Below are 18,836 nucleotides of genomic sequence, written 5' to 3'. Positions count from 1 at the left end.
ATATGCTCTCCATTTTTTACCTCTGACCATTAATAAGGTCAAATAGCGCTTTATTGGTCACTTGTCTGTGACTCAAATACACATCACATGCATAAAAAAAGAAGGGAACTTATAGCGCTCACTATATTTATTAATATTAAAGTTATATGGAATAAAAACACTCACAAGAATAAAGCGAAACAATTTTCCAAAGTCAATGCTTCTTTTTTAGCACTATTACTAGGAATGTACTGGTCCTTTACCACTCAGCAATCCCAGCAAAGAAACGTGATGACGTCCTTGGCCCTAGGCTCTGCCCCTATAGACATTACTTCAGGGGGGGGGCAGACTTCTTCAGTAGGACTGAAGAAGCCCTACTGAAGAAGTACAACCCTCCGGACGTAATGCTTTTTGACCTCATTTATGATGAGAGGTCAAAAATGGAGGGGGGCAGATTGTAAAATGATATGGTGGAGTGCACTGGTGTCACTGTAGAAGATTTGGAATTCATCACAATTGCACATTGGTGTTGGAATGCATATTTGAACATTTGTTTTTTAGCTGTATTCGGACAATTTTTGTTATAATAGTTGCGGTGGTTTTGCGCTAAAATATATGAGTATTTTTTAGGTTTTTGGTACATTATTATTGTTTTTTTAGACATTAAATCAGGAGTCAGCTGCTTCTTCAACATTAAATGTCAATTTTATAAGAATTAGCATGCCAAAGAACAATAGCACACCATAGTCATATTGTTTATTTTTCACTTAATAATTATTTTATATTAACTGATGCACACACAAAAAATATTTGTAGTTACTATTACTAAGCATTAGCCCCAATTCATATACCTCCACACCTCAGATCAGCCCAAAATCATGCACCTTCAAACCTCTTATAAACCCCAACTAATGTTCTTTCAGACCTCAAATAAACCCCAAAGCATGCACCTTGAAACCTCAGATCTGCCAATTAAATGCTTCTTCAGATCTCAAATGAACCCTTATTTCTGCACCTTCAGACCTCAGATCAACACCAATGTCTGCACCTTTATATCTCTAATTGGTGCAAATACATGCTCATTTAGACTTCAGATCAGCCCCACATTTTTCTCCTTCAGACCTCAAATCTGCCAAAACTCTGCACTTACAGAAATGCAGGGACTCTAAATACCTGCTGCATAGTAAGGAGGAACAGTGTGGGTGTATGGGTGGTCTTCTTTCACACACTAACATCCTCACATTAATTATATCAGGGGGTAGAAAGGTCATAGGCTGACTATCAACTATGGCTGGGTTTTAGTGAAAAAGGCAGGGTACACTCGCCTGGGTGCATGTATAACAGTTTGCCAATCCCTGCTTTAGCTTACTGCTGCATTTTTATAAAGCGCCATGCAAAGGAGTATAATACCGATAACATTAGTTTCAAATAAAATGACTTTCACTGTCCCTGATAAACTGCATATTTCAAATTGTTGCTAAAGAATGGTTAGATCTACAAACCATGGGGTAATCATTTACCTGAAGACATCTGTTTCATTGTACCATGGCTGTTGCAGAAGCAGGAAGAAAGCAGTTGTCTGTACAATCACAGTGAAGATGAAGTGCATAGCAATGGACAATAATAATGGAGGAGAAAGAAGCTGTCCTGGGGGTCTGTATGGAGCGAGCTTTGGTGCTGGACCATTCAAACTTACTAAATAAAGAAGAATGTTGTGTCATACAGTGTATTATTGAAGAAGTCCGCAATAAATTACTAAAATAATAGATACTTACAAGTTAAGGCCACTGTAATATTGATAGCCAAATCTTGTAATAGGTATTGGTAATTTCCAAAAAGGGTTTGTTTCTATGACAAAATAATTTTGTGTAAGGCAAAAACGAATACTTTCATAACCTGCTAAATATTTATACAGAGCTGCATTTCCAGCAGTGAGCATACAATTTATATTATATCCAAAGTTACTTATTTTTATATTTTTTCAATGGAGCAGAATTTAAAGCCATTGTTAGGTATTATTTGCTGTCTGTGTCCCCACTGGGGACATTTTTTGTCTCTGTTGGCCCTGAGGACCACTGTTATCGGGACAGAAAGTGATGGCAAAATGTTACAGCTGCTTTTTTCATTAGAAGGGAAAGGTATATTTTCCAAGGCTGACAGTTATTCTAGGAACAACTGCCTAAGACAAGATATTTCCTCTCTTTAGAGAAATTCTCACCTACTTCCTATCCAGTGTGACACAGACAGCAAAAAAAATCTGAGAGGGATTTTATTCATTCTACACTCTATTCAAAAGTAGAAATAGGCAAATGCAGTGATACCCCAATCATTACATCCTTTGACTAAAATGCTCCCTGCACTCACAGCACCTGTGCCGAAAACAATGACAAACTTCCATGGAGCCACCTCCATGGAGCCACCTAACATTTCTGGATCTAGGGGATAGCTACAGAAAATATTTTAGGTAAAAGTTATATACATTGCAATTGGCCATGGATGCCGGGTGGGAGTACGTTTAGGGATTCTTTTTAAAACTTACAAAATATTAGGTACTCTTACACTCTCTGTAAGAGAAGTCCAGAACTGCTGTCCATGGTAATAAAAGATCAACTCTTTCACTTTAGTAAGGTAAGAAAGAATATTCAGCAAAGAACATTTTATCGACATATGTAGCCTATCTGGAACATACAGTAATAACACTTAAATACGTTGCAACAATGTTATATAAAGATTTACAAATCACTTAGAGAATCTAAAAATCAATCGTAAAAAAAATAATCCAGCTAGCAATCACTTCAAAACATCTTCACAGTAAGGAAAATTTTAAAGCAAGGCAACCTTACCCAGAATAGATATGCTATGCAAGTTAGGCCAACAAGGATGAACATGGTCATGAACTTAAAGATAGAGAATGTTGTAACCAGAGTATTCCTTCCTTCCCTGTGTAAGAAAATAACATTGTCTTGTTACACTGTAGAACATAGTGCTGTACGTATTTTAAGAAGTGTACATCGTTTTCTCAAAATAGAAGTAGAGGTGTTATTAATAAATCACAGCCTGGACCATTGATTTAATTTGGTTCTACTGATAGCAATCGACAATATGGCTCTAAAGTTATATTAGATATATGCATATTTATTTTATATCTATATTTTTTATTTGTTAGTGAGACATTTTTATTTTAAGTAAGCCATTTTACTAAAGGAAGATGCATCAACATGATATAGAAGAACCACAAACATCAAAAGATCAAAGTGATAAAAATGAATTTACCATGCAAAAGTTTAATGATAGGAATTACTTACACACAACATTGCTGTGTCAAGTACTTATCCTCATAACTCCTGCACACGATGGCGCAAGTAAGTTTTTGGACTCTTTTTAATTTGAAAATTGTCAGTACAGAAGGTGGAATCATTTCACTCCCAGAACTCATGGCAGTGAATTTGAATGCAAATAATGTACAGTATATAAGATGTAGATTAGATAGATTAGAGACCAACATACAGACCAACATACATTTTGCAAATCATTCACTCAAGCCACAGACAACTCTAGCTGTAAAATTGTTCTCTACAATAAGAGCTAATAGCTGCGGCAAAGCTCTACACTGATATCTAAAAGACAAAATTATGTTTATGTAGTACAATTCCCAGACGTTTTTCTGGAAATGGGTCCCTCTGGGTTACCGCTAGCAACAACAGCACATTTAAGCATATTTCTCCAAGTGTGAGCACTGAGACAATGACCAGTCCAGTATCTTTGGGTTTATGTATTTATTTGGTAACTTGGATAGGAGAAGGGATGAGTGGGATACTCCTTTGGCTCAACTAAGCACAAATTGCTACGGACAATTGAAAAATGCCAGTTGGCGCTGACTTGAAGCTGGCTGGATGCCGGTCAATGCCTATTAATGCAGGTTAATGCTGGCCTGCCACCAAAAGAAAGCTCTATTTGTGGGGGGAAAATGACATAAATTTGGTGTAGGTACAGTGTTGCATGACCGTGCAATTGTCATTCAAATTGCAACAGCGCTAAAAGGGGAAAATTGGCCTGGGCAGGAAGGGAGGGAAGTGCCCTGTATTAAAGTGGTTAAAACACTAACAGGTTAATTCATTAAGGTTGTCGTAAACACCCTTTAGAATTCTGTCAGGGCACAGCATCAAAAGTGATGGTGCTTGTGTTAGATTCATGTATCTGTCACAAACAGTGGAGTCTGCACTGTGGAAGTGGGGTTCACACTGGACACTCCTTCCTCGGTACACTCAATCACTGCCTCCCTGACCATCGCACCTGTCACACTGACAGGTGCTTGTCCGAAGAGTTTTGTACTGGGGTGGGTAGGGCCTGATGGGGAACTGAGAGACTAGTTCCCCATCTGGTTCACTTTACTTTTGATTGACAACTCGCAGCAGTAGGCTAGTCCATATCCATTATTCAGTCCAGTAGAAGCTTTTGAATCTGCTCAAGGCCGTGAGCCGTCAATTAAATGTAAAGTGGACTTGATGGAGAGCTAGTCTCTAATTTCCCATCAGGCTTTGCCCAACTAGTGACTAGTCATTTCCCAAATATGGTCGCCCCCATATACATTCAGCTTTCATCCAGGGAATCTTCCACATACAGCTTCCCAGCACATGGAACTGCCCAATTTGTGTATTGGCATACCTCTGTATGCCAGCTCCCAGATTAGGAAAATCCCAACAATTTCCAAATATGAGAGCTGGCAGTAGTTATTAAAGAATTTGTAGCTGCCGTAGTGACAGTTTCTTAAAGTAGTGATAGTAAGATCTAGTTGAATTTGCCACACATTTTGGTAATGTTACCAACACTGGTGCAAAAGGTGGTCTGGATTAGGAAAAGTTAGTTTTTATGAGGACTGCTGACAAAAAAAAAATGTTCATTAGGGCTGTTTTGAATTCCCCTGTACAGGTTTTATTTACTAAAAGAATATTCACTTTTCTATGAGAATGAGGCCGATTTACTAAAGAAGTTAAAATATTCACACAATAAATTGGCTAAATATTCCCTTCAGTTATCCAGTTATTTGAAAAGCTAATTCTCATTTACTTATTTCATCTGCACATGATTGGGTATTTAAGTGAACAGGAATTTGCTTTTCAAAGGATTGGATAATTGAAGTGAACATTTACGCAATTGATTATATGAAAATCTGAAACTCTTTTAGTAAATCATCTAAAATGTTTTCTAAACTTATACAGTTTAGAAGTTCACTTTAATCAAATTATGGCAAAAATCCTGTTTTTTTTTTTTACATTTCTCCTGGAAATTATTAGATATTCAAAGTAAACACAGCTTAAGTCAGCATTTACTTTGTAAAGTAAACTTTCTCTACTGCTTTAGGACATTTTTTTTACATAGTTACATAGTTACATAGTTAGTGAGGTTGAAAAAAGACATCAGTCCATCCAGTTCAACCTATGATGTGTGTGTGTGTTTGCTTTTAACCGTACATTGTATACCCCTGTATGTTGTGGTCTTTAAGGTGTCCATCCAATAGTTTTTTGAAACTATCAATGCTCCCCGCTGTTACGACTGCTTGTGGAAGAGAATTCCACATCCTTACCGCTCTTACAGTGAAGAACCCCTTACGCACTTTAAGATTAAACCGCCTTTCCTCAAGTTTTAGTGAGTGGCCACGTGTCTTATTGTATCTCCTTTCTCTGAATAGTTTGTTCCTTATGCTAGGGTCGCCAGTACAGTATTTGTACATTGATATCATATCCCCCCTCAATCGTCTCTTCTCCAGAGAGAATAGGTTCCAGTGCTTGTAGTCTTTCCTCATAGCTGATGTCCTCCATTCCCCTAATTATTTTTGTTGCCCTTCTCTGGACTTTCTCCAGTTCCAGCACATCCTTCCTGAGGACCGGTGCCCAGAACTGGACAGCATACTCCAGATGTGGCCGGACCAGAGTCTTGTAGAGTGGAAGAATAATCTCTTTATTTCTGGAGTGAATCCCCTTTTTTATACAACCCAGTATTCTGTTGGCTTTGCTTGCGGCGGCTTGGCATTGCATGCCACTGCCAAGCCTGTTGTCTACCAGTACCCCCAGGTCCCTTTCCATCCTAGACTCACCCAGAGGTTCCCCCCCTAGTGAGTAGCTTGCTTTCTGGTTTCTGGCCCCCAAGTGCATTACTTTACATTTTTCTACATTAAATCTCATCTGCCATGTAGTTGCCCACCCCGTTATTTTGTTCAGGTCTGCTTGCAAGATTTCCACATCCTGCATAGAAGATATTGGCATGCCTAATTTAGTATCATCTGCAAATACTGAGATTGTACTAGATATCCCCTCCTCTAGATCATTTATGAATAAATTAAACAGGATTGGTCCCAGGACAGAACCCTGGGGGACCCCACTTTCCACATCCGCCCAATCCGAGTACTCCCCATTAATCACCACCCTCTGTACTCTCCCCTGGAGCCAGTTCTCTATCCAGGTACTCACCTTATGGTCCATACCTACCTTCCTTAGTTTGTACAGTAAGCGTTTGTGGGGAACGGTGTCAAAGGCCTTTGCAAAGTCCAGATACACCACATCCACAGGCTTACCTTTATCTAAGTGGCAGCTCACTTCATCGTAGAAGGTTAATAGATTGGTTTGGCACGAACGATTTTTCATGAATCCATGCTGATTACTACTTATAATACCGTTTTCATTACTAAAGTCTTGTATGTGGTCCCTTATCATCCCCTCCAAAATTTTGCAGACTACTGATGTTAGGCTGACCGGCCTATAGTTACCCGGGATATATCTCTTTTCCTTTTATGTGCAAAGCCAGTTATAATTAACATTGAAACATTAATTCAGTTTGTTATAGCCAAACCTATGCAAATTGTAAACATGCAAAAAGCGTACTTGATGAGCATTGGCACACATTGGATATTTGGAATTTTGGAAGTGAAAGGTGAAGCAACAGATGCTTCTAATTCTGACAACGAAATTCCAGCGTGGGATATTTTAAGTGCCTGTAGAGAGTGGATAAAGGGTAAAAAAATAACATTAGTGAAAACTAGAAGAAACACTGGGGTACTACACTAATGTTTGTAATGTTTGTAATAGTTTTATTATCTTTTTTTTTGCTTCAAATTTCTGATAAAACGTGATGTCACAACTAGCTTCTCCTCACTTTACTTAAAGCTGAAGTTTAGTGTATATTTTAGGGGGGAGAAACAGTAACATACACATTGGTTATGTATAAATGTATGTATCCATTTACCCAAATGACTGCTGCTGCCTGTTGTGCCTCCTCATATCTGCTAGATACTATCCTGAGCAGCTGCCTTCCAGCGCTGTAAAACTTAACTGCAGCCCCTGCCACAGAGAAAAGTTGGAGTAGTTGAATGAAAAAGTTCCACCACCCATTTACGAAGTGTGATGCATTGTGGGAGTTTAACATTACAAGTTCCGAAAATGGCGGAAGGGGAAGATGGGGGCAAGCAAGTGACACAACTTCTCTCTGTAGCAATGGCTACAGTGAGCTCTCACAGTGCCACAAGAAAGCGGCCCAGACTGAGGACGCACAGCAGAGAAGATTTTTTTTTTTTCAAATATGTTTATTGAAGTTTTGAGAAAAACAAACACAAATCCAAAAAAATAGTATAATAAGCCATAAACAACCTTGGAATTGAGCCAGAGAAGATTTTTAGCAGAAACAGCAGCCTGTAGGTATTGGAAAATGGCTGCATGAAATTAAATACATTAATTAATTCATTTATTAATCTTCAAGTGTAATATCAAATTCGATGAGCTGTTATTGAACAAACTGTACCTTTTATAGAAACGCTTGGCACATACATAGTTGGCTTTCCAGAAATATACTAGTGGAGGAGGAGCCTATAACTCTGTGGGGCTGATTTACTAAAGGAAAAGAGACTGTTTACTTACTACAGTGAATGTGCACTTTGCGAAAGAATTGTTTACTTGGCTTACTGAATAAGGCATAAATCTGAATTTTATTTATCATCCAATCATATGCAAAGAGAAAACCTGTTTTTTTTTTTTTTTTTTTTTTACTGACACATGATTTTTTATTTAAAGCAAACACAGAATCACCTTATTTATTAAACTAAGCAAAATTCTCTTTGAAAAGTCAACAAATATTACTCCTTTAGTAAATCCAATCCAGTATATATATGTATCATCATACCATCACAAGCAAAACAACATTTTAAATAAATGAGATATAATTCACACAAAAATCTTAGTGACTTCCAGGCATGTCATTTGCAGGGTCTCCAGAGCCCAGCGACATTTATCTACCAGTATACTTCCAACCGCTAAACCTATGAACTGCTACAGAGCACTTGCAATCATAACATGAAGAATCAGTATCTACATGTGATATTTGTAAGCGCTCGGTTGCAGTCGTTGAACAGGTTTAGTGTTTGGAAGTATAAAAAAATAAGATTTAGGTATTGTTTTTATATATAGGTCTAAAATTAGGCTTGTACTTGTATTATCAGATGCTGGTGCAGTTTTAAGTGGGTGTATAGATGTATTCACAATATTAGCAAACATACAGCATGCTTACCCCACAGTCATTTGCTCCATCTCCACACATTCCAACAAAGTAACTGAAATAGTGACAGTAAAATATATATTATTTACAAAGTAAGTCTTACTAGTATTTACTATTATATGAGATACTGAAAGATTATCTAATAGTGTAGTGCAAAGAGCAATAATGATATACAACATCCAGTAACCCTTAACAACAAACATCTTTTAAAATGACTAGAACATTATCACTGGTAGCAATGCATTGATTGATTTTCATAATGGGAAAGGAGTACTTTGGTCCCCTTAGCAGCTTAGAACCAGTGAATGGGTCCCTTTTAATCCAATAGGTCTACAGATGTTTGCCAAAGATAAAAGGATGGAACAATAGTCATCTTTAAATACTTCTTTTAAGTCGATAATTTACAATGAATAATGGAGTGAATTCAGCTGCTCATCAAAAGACCAAATCTTTAAGGCTTCGCAAATCACTACACTACTGAATTATCTTAGTCTTATTTTTTAGAGATGCGTTTCATGCTAAATTAAATAATTTTTAAGTGTATGGCATACAAAATTGTTACTTTAAAAATAGTTTCTATTATTATATAAGCTAGTTAACCTGGAAAAAATTATCAAGGGCAGATTTATGTTGTCTTGATTTTGTCTTGAGCTGGATCCTTCCTAACCGAGTTGACTCTTTCTCCCTAGAATCTCAATACAAGACAACATAGCCACACAAGGTGAACTCTCAACACATTTTACTAGTTGGTGCTAGGTTTTTAGATCCAGTTAGGGACAAGATATGTGGCTGGCTGTATACGCTCTTTTCAGCCTAGCCGCCCTTGGCAATGGCCTATGCTGGCTATCAGAAAAAAAAAGTTTTACAACATTATACAACATACAAGTATTCCAATATTTTAATGCTCTTAACAGTCTTTACTTACTCTAATTTCTGAAGTTCTTCAATAAGGTTGGACTTTTGTTTTGGCATCATTCTGGCAAATATGGTTCCATTCAGTAATATCTTTAAAACATTAAAATATGTGCAATACATTATTATGGTAGGCCTTTGTAACCATTTATAATGTTTGTATAAATAAGAAGGCAAGTAAAAGCCACAATTTCTATTAATATAATTAAACTTGTGCCAGCCACTATTTTCTAGACATCCCATTATTAAGTATACTGTAAATACCGCATTTTGTGCAGAATTCTGTATGCAGTTGTTTTATGTTTTTTGACTCTGTGTAGTAATCAGATATGAAATACTGTAGGATGACTGGTGTCATCACCAGGAAAATGATAGCAATTGCTATCCTGGGTTGCTTTTATCTCCTACTATACATAGCACCTCCCCTTTCCCCATCCCGGTTGTACTAATTCTCCTTTTCTTTTGAAGCATCATACTAGACATTGCTTTTAAGGTGGAGCTTTCTGTGTTTGAATTTTCTACAACCATATGCAGAAGATATGTATATATAAGACTTCAGGCAACATACTTACTTTTGGCAGTAAGTGGTAAAAATATTGACTTATAACCTGGTAGGACTTTCCTGTCAGCACAAAGTGAAAATTTCCATGAACAGTGGGGTTATTAATCCATCCACCATCGAGGTTTATTTTTGACTCCTAAAACATATATTTCTGTTAGTAAAGAGAATGCGTTCATTAATGTAACAAATGTTCCATGTTTTCATATTTAAACTAAACTTCATTACTTTGCATTAAAAAAAAGATGCTAAATGATAAAATTCAACCAATTGCATGCAATGGGAAAGTATCAAATGCATTTTGTGGAAACAGCAATATTTTTATTTAGTCCAGAAACCTGCGTATACTGAAATTAATCATCCACTTGCATGCACATATAGGATTTGAATATTTGATGCAAACAAAAGTCCAGGTTCAGTAAACTAATTGTAATTTGGCAAGGTAAAATATTATTCTTTTTCTAAATCACCACTTCTATGTCTATATTTTATACCTCCATCACACTATGGTGTTTACAGCACACACTGCTCAGACAAGGAACAGCTTCTATAGCATCATGACAACTGCTATTTTTCATGATCAAGTTTACCCTTTGATTCATAGAAATAAAAACATGCAAATGTCTTCTTAGGATAAGGTAATTCGCAAATTACCTTTTGATGGGTTTATGAAAAGTGAACATTTTGGAAGCCAACATTTTTTAGCCAAATACTTTAATTTCAACCAGTATTCCACTTTAAACTTTTCAAAGCACTACTTAAATTGATTCTGTCACTTTGACCAAAGGTATACCGTGAGGCAAGAATGGCAGGATGATTTTAGTTGGTAAAACTCCAGGACTTTCCTTGCATTTTTACTTTGTTTTTTGACCCTGAATTTCCCTGTCTTAATAACTATGCTTTGCCAGCTGCCATCACTCTGTCCAATGGTTTCCTCAGTAATACCTAAGTGCCGGTTCACATTTGTACGATCACAGAGATTGCATGTATTTCAGAGCGCACTGCTCCTAAAATTACATGCAATGTCTGTGCGGTGCAATTTCAGCCATACAGTTTGTATGGCTGAATTCACACCGCAATCGCACTGAAACACGCACAGGACCCTTTTTTTGGTCCGCAGCAGAGTCGGATCGCATGGTGGTTCACACTAGTGCGATCCAATTCTGTGCACACTTTCAGATCGCACTGCGATCTGATCTGGGGGTGTCATTAACTTTGAATTGACACCCCCAGCATATCGCATATGGCAGTGTGAACTGCCTGTTGTGTGGATGCGATGCGGGAACACGCTGTATATTCGCAGCATTCCCGCATCGCATAAATGCGAACCAACACTTAGGGGCACTCACCTATTTACAAACATAGGGAGAGCATGTACTGGTAGTGAGGGCGTGGTGGATTAGCAAACCTTTGCTGCTTAATAGCTGGTGTCACTTGGTGTCTGCTTTTAGACAGTTTACCTTAAATGTAGCTGCACTTTAAGTAGCATTCACATAGAACAGTATTTGATTTAAATATCTGTAATTAAAATGCTCTTTTAATAGTTGTATACTTTTGTAAAGGCATATAATATACTTTTAGTTTTGATGGGTTCCCATCAACTTGTTCCTCATCTATGGATTTCCAGGTAAGGGATGCAGGTAAATCTTTTTCAGGTTCACAGGCTTCTAGCAGGATGATGTCACTGTTGTCAGGTATCATCCCAGAATTTTTCCCAACTGTCACAGCTGTCTGAAGGTTATCACCTGTGTAAAAAAAAAAAAAAGTATAAAGGTAACACCATGTGTAAACATATAGCATTAATTATGCAAACATGGTATATATAATAGAGCAACAGCTGAGGGACATTGTTGTAGCTTTGTTGGCATTAATGACACTTATCACATAATGACACTCATACACTTATGACTTTGCTGGTATTAATTCTTCAAGTTCAATTTTACACTAAGCAGAAAAAAAGCCAGCCACTAGGTTAGGATCATTTCCATGATTACATTTGCATCAAACTGTACTAACCCAAATAAATCTACTCTACTAAAGTACATTGTAAAAAAAACAAATTATTAACCACGCTCCCTTTTACATAAATTCCACATAATAAATATCAACTTATAAAAGCATGTAAAAAATTTAATTTTACCACCATGTGCTTCAAACAGTGAAAAATGGTGATGTTATAAATCTTCTCAAGTGGCTCCACACATAAGGGTGAGCTTTGCTTTCTTCCACCACCATCAGATACACTCCCTACTCACCAGACACAGGAAATTAGGATGCATTATATTATCTGGGAATGGATCATTTTGTTTGGGAAACCATTCCACAATTGCACCCCAATCCAGCCAGGAGGTATCCTACCAGCTCATTCTCTCTCTGTCTTTCTGGAAGCTGAAAGCCAAAATGACTCAGTCATCACCATTTTTCACAGTTTGAAGCACATTGTGGTCATGTATGGACATTTTATACATGCTTTTATAAGTTTATATTGTTTATGAGGAAATTATGTAAAATGGAGCACGTATATGTTATGGGGTATATATTTTAATTCATTAACATCATTTTTGACTTTTCACCAATTTCCCAATTTTGTATTGTTTGCATTAATGGTTTGATGGTTTAATGATATACACTATAAATACACCATTGGGATTTGTAACTGGTGCAATCCAGAGTGTGCAGGTTGAGGGCACACACCCTATTTTTTTCTAAAGTATATTGTACTTGCATGATATTAAAAACAGAAAAAAAAAATATTTTTCACATGTAAAATATCAATTTTGTAATGTGATTACAATCTTTAGGCACAACGTTTAAAGCAGTATTAAACACAAAAGCTAGAATTTGTTATGTTGCAGCCTACCAATTATTTGATGTGATGGCTGCATTTGTTTTTCTTTTTTTATGTTTTTTCACCTGTAAACTAGCCAGTAAATCTGTTGTTTTTCGACAGAGCAAGCTAACCTGAAGAAGTAGGAGTTAGAGGGCTGAGACAAACCACAGGGTTCAGTTTTCATTGGTCAGTTTTCATTTATTTATGTAAAATATGTATCCCAAAAGGAACAGCATTTTTGCTGTAACTGCCTATAAAATTGTGAGCTGGAGTTTCTATGTCTTAGGGTTTCTAAATCTGCTAGTACAGCTAACACTTTCTTCCCCCATAGGAGCAATGCTGCTGTCCAAAGGTGCCCTTGTGCTCCCTTATTACGAGTGGAGGCACTCTAATACAGGAGGTGTATTACTGACCAAATCACCAAGTGAAAATAAAGCCTTAACAAAGAAAACAAATGCAGCCACCACATCTAATGATTGGTAAGCTGCAATATATTATATATATATTTTTAGATTTAGGGTTTAATACCACTTTAGCCCTAGAGGATTTGGCTGCTCAATGACCAGGCCCTATTTTGCGATTAGGCACTGCGTGATTATAACGGACAATTGTGCGGTCATGCGATGATGTACCCAAATGAAATTGACGTCCTTTTCTTCCCATAAATAGAGCTTTCTTTTGGTGGTATTTGATCACCTGTGCAATTTTTAGTTTTTGCGCTATAAACAAAAAAAGAGCGATTATTTTGAAAAAATAACAATATTTTTTTAATTTTTTTATATAAAATTCTCCAAAAAAATTTTTTTTAATTTTTTAACATTTTAGGCCAATTTGTTTTCTGCTACATATTTTTGGTAAAAAAAAATCGCAATAAGCGTATTTTGATTAGTTTGCGCAAAAGTTATTGCGTTTAATAACTACAGGAAAGATTTATGTAATTTTTATTTATTACATTTTTTTACTAATGGCAGGGATCTGCGATTTTTTGCAGGACTGCGACATTGCGTCAGACAGATCGGACCCCTAACTGACATTTTTGACACTTTGGGGGGTACCAGTGATATTACTACAGTAATCAGTGCTAAAAATATGCACGGTTACTGTAAAAATTACACTGGCAGGGAAGGGGTTAACAGTGTTGGTGATCAAGGGGTTAAATGTTTCCCTAGGGGCATGATACTAACTGTCAGGGGGCGTGGCTTATGAAGTCATCACAGAGACATGCGATCCTATATAGCAGGATCACATAGCCTCTGTGATCACTTCAGGGAGAACGACAGACAGCTGTGTTTACATCAGCCATCTGTCCTTCTCTCTCAGCTGTGGGAGATCGCAAATGGCCGGCGGTCATCGGAGCCACCTGTCACACACACTGGCTCCCTGGATGACGAGCGGGGGCGAGAGCGTGCCGCCTCCGGCGCACGCTCGCCCCTAGAGTCTCCTGAACGAGCGACGTAGTACTACATCGGCTTGCCCAGGAGCAGCTGCCTGCCACAGTAAATCTGCGGTGGGCGGTCGTTAAGTGGTTAAGCATATTTTAGCACAATTAGACACCTTTTAGATCTTGTAAATATGCTTAAAAAACATACCTGTAACCATAACTGTTCTTATGTTGGCTGCAATTAGTTCCTTTAATACAGAACTTGTCTCTGGCTTTAGACGATTTTCTAGGACCAGCAACCCAAGAAATATAAGGTTGGTCTCCACTACTTCCCTTTGAGGAAAAAGTTTTCAATGAAAGTTGTATTTAAAGCTTTTATTAAGTGAGAATACACAAGAATACTTGCAAGAGAAAAAAAGCTAGATTTCAATTTTAGATGAATAACGCTATCTTTAAAAAAAAAGCTTTAAAGGAAAAAAAGTGTTTGCTGTGAAACTGGTATGACATACAGTATATAAAAAGTGCATAGGCCATTTTGAAGTAGGGGCCCTGTTACAGGCAGAAAGTGTTTTATGTATTTTTAATCCTGCAGAATACAGGAGGAGGTTATTCCGGTGGTTTAGCTGAGGTGGTGATAAATAATTGGTTCAAATATTTTAGAGAGATCACTCTTCCCCAGGCTTTTTAAGGATTTTTGCGTCTCCCTTCAGCTTTGGGAAAGCAACTGCCCTTAAATTGAAGTCATGGGGGAGATTGTTTAGGGAAAAACAAAATGTAATGTTTACAAAGGGAAATGCATTGATCTAGGAGTTTTTTTTTTTTAAATCAATCACAAATAATAATGTTGCTTAATTATAAGGCTACAGTGGTTCTTAAAAATACAGGCAATCCAATCAGGCGTGCGGGAGCCACCTTTCACGGCACAGGGCTCTGAAGGATGGCACAGGTAAAATTTAGAAATGGAAGAAATACAATACAATACACAATACAGTATACGTACAATTAGATACAGAAAACATAAAGAGCACAAATAAAGTTCCCTATATTATAGCCACAAACAGATATCAGATAAATAAGTGAATTATGTCTTTTACATCCTGTTTTACAACCATCATTATATACAGTATATATATATATATATATATATATATATAAAAAAAATATATATATATATATATATATATATATATATATATACAGGGCTCAAAATTTAAAGTCCTGAGCTACTAGCCAGGCCTTAAGAGTTACTCGCCACTTGTTGCCCCACTCAAACCCTACCCTGCTCCGTCCCTAAACATGCCATCAATGCAGAGTGACCACAGCGTGTCCCCCATCAATGCAGAGTGACCACAGCGTGCCTCCTTCAATGCAGAGTGACCACAGTGTGCCTCCTTCAATGCAGAGTGACCACAGCTTGCTCCCTTCAATTGCTCCCTTCAATGCAGAGTGACCACAGCTTGCCCCCTTCAATGCAGAGTGACCACAGCATGCCTCCTTCAATGCAGAGTGACCACAGCGTGCCCCCCATCAATGCAGAGTGACCACAGCGTGCCCTCCATCAATGCAGAGTGACCACAGCGTGACCCCCATCAATGCAGAGTGACAACAGCGTGCCCCCATCAATGCAGAGTGACCAGTGCACTTACCTGATTGTCAGGCATCCCTTGAAGCTGCGAGCCTGTGCGGGGCGGGGACATGATTTAGGAGGTAGAAGTGGAAGAAAGCGGCAGTCTTTTAAGGGGGGGGGCGAGGATGTGTGTCAGGTAAGGGTGGAGTGGGGCGGTCCCAGGCGCTCAGTTAACTGAGTGTAATGCTCGGGCTGTGAGCCTGTGAGAGGTGGGGACATTAAGCAGGCGGAGAGGGGGGGTCCCAGGTGCAGATGGTGGAGAGGAGCTGTATACAGAGAAGCAGGCTGCGTTGTGAACGGCTGCGGCGGCGGGTACTACATCTTCTTACTCTTAATTTTTGAGGGCAGTATATATATATATATATATATATATATATATTGTATTTTATACAGTATATATCATATAAATTACATCATATGAACCTTCTTGGTTGTCCTGCCTTAGTGGAAGTTCAACCAGTGTAGTACCACTGGTGAGTGCACATAGAAATGTTGAAAAGGTTCAGAAGTCAGTCTTTTACATTGTTAACAATGTGTCTTGGGTATCTTGTTTTCCCTCTTCAAATTGGCAATTAAAGTGGTTGTAAACCTAAGTCATGAAATCTGAACAAAGCACATATATCTGTAGTTTTTACTTGTCTGTCTCCAAAGCTCTAAGTGTTGTTTCCCTCTGATGCTTTGTTTCCTTGTTATCAGCATGAGTCACTTCTGATACGTTTTCCCGACACATGAGATAAAACTTGTGTCGGGGAGGAGAGCTCAGCTGTGTGTGAAGGGGGTCGTGTTCCTTTACTAATCAGCTCTCACACAGTGTCTCAGACTTCTAACCGCAGCTCTCCATCCCCTCCTCTGTGGTACTGAAAAAATGCAGAAGGATTTGTATCTAAAAACAGCACTTCTGAAGGGGTATATAAAGGAGAAGACAGATAGGGCTCTTTCACACGGGCGGTCCGATCAGATCCGCCTGTCAGTTTTTTAGGCAGATCTGATCGGATCCTCCATGCAGCTCTATGGGGCAGCACCTCCGCTGGCCCCCTCTGTCATCTGCATCCGATCCTGTGCTGAAATCTGGGCGGATGGAAACCCTATTTTTCCATCCTTTCAGTAATCGGAGCGGAGCGGATCTGATGAGAGTGGACCGCTTGTCCTCCGATCCCCCATAGAGGGCAGCGGGTGCTGAGACACCTCCCTCTCTGCTCTGCAAGCGGAGACGGAGCTGTCATCCGCCCGGCTCAGCGGGGATGGCGGATCGATCCCCGCTGAGCAACACGGATCCGCCTGCGGAGGCGGACCGTGTGAAAGAAGCCATAAACAAGTAAAATGTGTGTAGGATGATTTGTTTCATCTCTGTGCATCAGCTGAGGCTGTTCACTTCACTGGGTATATGTAAGGGTTTACAACCACTATAAAGTTTATTTGTTCACATTCTACAAATTAACTAACAATCACATTCTTGGTAGGTAAATGCTCCTGTAAACTACAGCAAAGTAAATGAACTGGGCTTATTACACCATCTAGACTAGGTTACTCAACCATTAACTCAGGGTAAATAGTGTTATATTGTAATTTAATGCCATTGGAAAAAAAATGTTTTTGCTTTCATTCTGCAACTAGCTATCACTTTTTAAAACTTACAAAAAACTAAAATGGCAAGTTTGCAATGTGGCAAACTGAGGGGCATGTTTATGTACAGAATGCCCCCAGATTTTGTACATATGAACCACAGCTTTTCCTAAAGGTCTGCACAGTCCTGGAATGACAATGGCTATAGTAGACTATTTGTTTGGAGAGTTCTTCATAATAAAAGTAATGTAGTTGATTGTTCTTTTTATACTAAAACATTGTGCTTGCTTAGGTGATGACAATGAAAACAGTCTTTCTAATTTCTGTAGTTAATGTGAGGAAGAACATTCTTAGGTAAACCTGTCTTCAGAACTGAGAAATACATTTGGTAAAATTTTCAATATATGTAGTTCACATGCAGAGACTGTTCTGCTATGAATATATGTATAAATAAATGTATAATAATTGACTGTTTGGTAAGATACAGTAAACAGAAAGAAAAATTAGAAATGAGCACAATGATTTCAGAAAAAAATATTTTAACCAAATTTTAATCAAAATGATTGATTTAATCAAATTTTACCGCAGATTAATTTGGTGAAGTTTACTTCACAATTTTACCAGTAAGGAACCTTTTCCATGTTACTTTGCAAAGTGTTATTTGTGCTTTTGTTTTTGTGTTTTTCAAAAATGCTAATGAATAAGGTCAAATTAAAATAATTTAAATTTAAAGCATCAAATTCATAAATACTATTTGTGTACTTTAACGTCTTTATTGAACATGTCATCAAAATTCAGTCATCTCTGTATAATCCACCTACGCTCTCCCATCACACCTAAAATCTGGGCCATTCTAACAGATAAAGTTTATGGATAGTGCTTCAAGTTGCCCACTCTTTCTAATGCTTACACATTCCTATTAGTCAATCTCTCATTGTAGTGATGAACGAATAGGAATATCTGGGTATGGGGCTTAGTGACAACCTCTTAAACTGCCATGAAATGTGGAAGCTTAGTCTACCAGAATAGCTTAGGGGCTAGTCTAGCTTCCCGCCATGACAGGAAGATTTGGGAGACAACTGCTTTTTTATATATGTGCAATATAAGACATGTTAGTTTTAAAAGATAGGAATATTTTAAATATTCTAATCACCTTTCTAAGTCCGAGGTAAGTGGCAGTCCCTCCTTTTGTAGAGATCGATATGCCAGTCCTATTACACGAAAGCCTTGCTTTGTGTAGAGGTCAAGTTGCTTAATAAAATTGTCTGGAACTAGTTAACAAACAAAACATATTTGTGATCAGAAATTCTCAGAGAAAATATAATGTAAAATTGTATAGAAAAAAAGCGTATCTTCCTAGTTGTATACGGGTTAAAATATAACTAAAGGAAAAACCTTTTTGTTAGTTTTGGATTGGGGGGAGAGGGATTGGAGCACCTGTCAG

General features: G+C 37.9%; 1 protein-coding gene across 1 annotated transcript in view; it reads right to left on the bottom strand.

Moving 5' to 3' along the window:
• LOC309551114 (putative cation-transporting ATPase 13A4) overlaps positions 1-18,836 on the bottom strand; it is a 148,783-nt gene that overhangs the window by 18,866 nt on the left and 111,081 nt on the right. The window contains exons 17-26 of the mRNA XM_082251560.1: positions 18,546-18,663; positions 14,411-14,535; positions 11,567-11,736; positions 10,005-10,130; positions 9,446-9,525; positions 8,533-8,575; positions 6,858-6,967; positions 2,823-2,919; positions 1,755-1,827; positions 1,500-1,674 (exon numbers count right to left, since the gene is read on the bottom strand). Of these exons, the coding sequence (XP_082107686.1) occupies positions 1,500-1,674; positions 1,755-1,827; positions 2,823-2,919; positions 6,858-6,967; positions 8,533-8,575; positions 9,446-9,525; positions 10,005-10,130; positions 11,567-11,736; positions 14,411-14,535; positions 18,546-18,663 (1,117 nt within the window). The remainder of the gene's footprint in view (positions 1-1,499; positions 1,675-1,754; positions 1,828-2,822; positions 2,920-6,857; positions 6,968-8,532; positions 8,576-9,445; positions 9,526-10,004; positions 10,131-11,566; positions 11,737-14,410; positions 14,536-18,545; positions 18,664-18,836) is intronic.

This window comes from Pelophylax lessonae (assembly GCF_965119305.1).
Source record: "Pelophylax lessonae genome assembly, chromosome: 3".
NCBI classification, from domain to species: domain Eukaryota; kingdom Metazoa; phylum Chordata; class Amphibia; order Anura; family Ranidae; genus Pelophylax; species Pelophylax lessonae.
The sequence above is the reverse complement of the archived record's forward strand: the minus strand, read 5'-3'. Positions and strand labels throughout refer to the sequence as shown.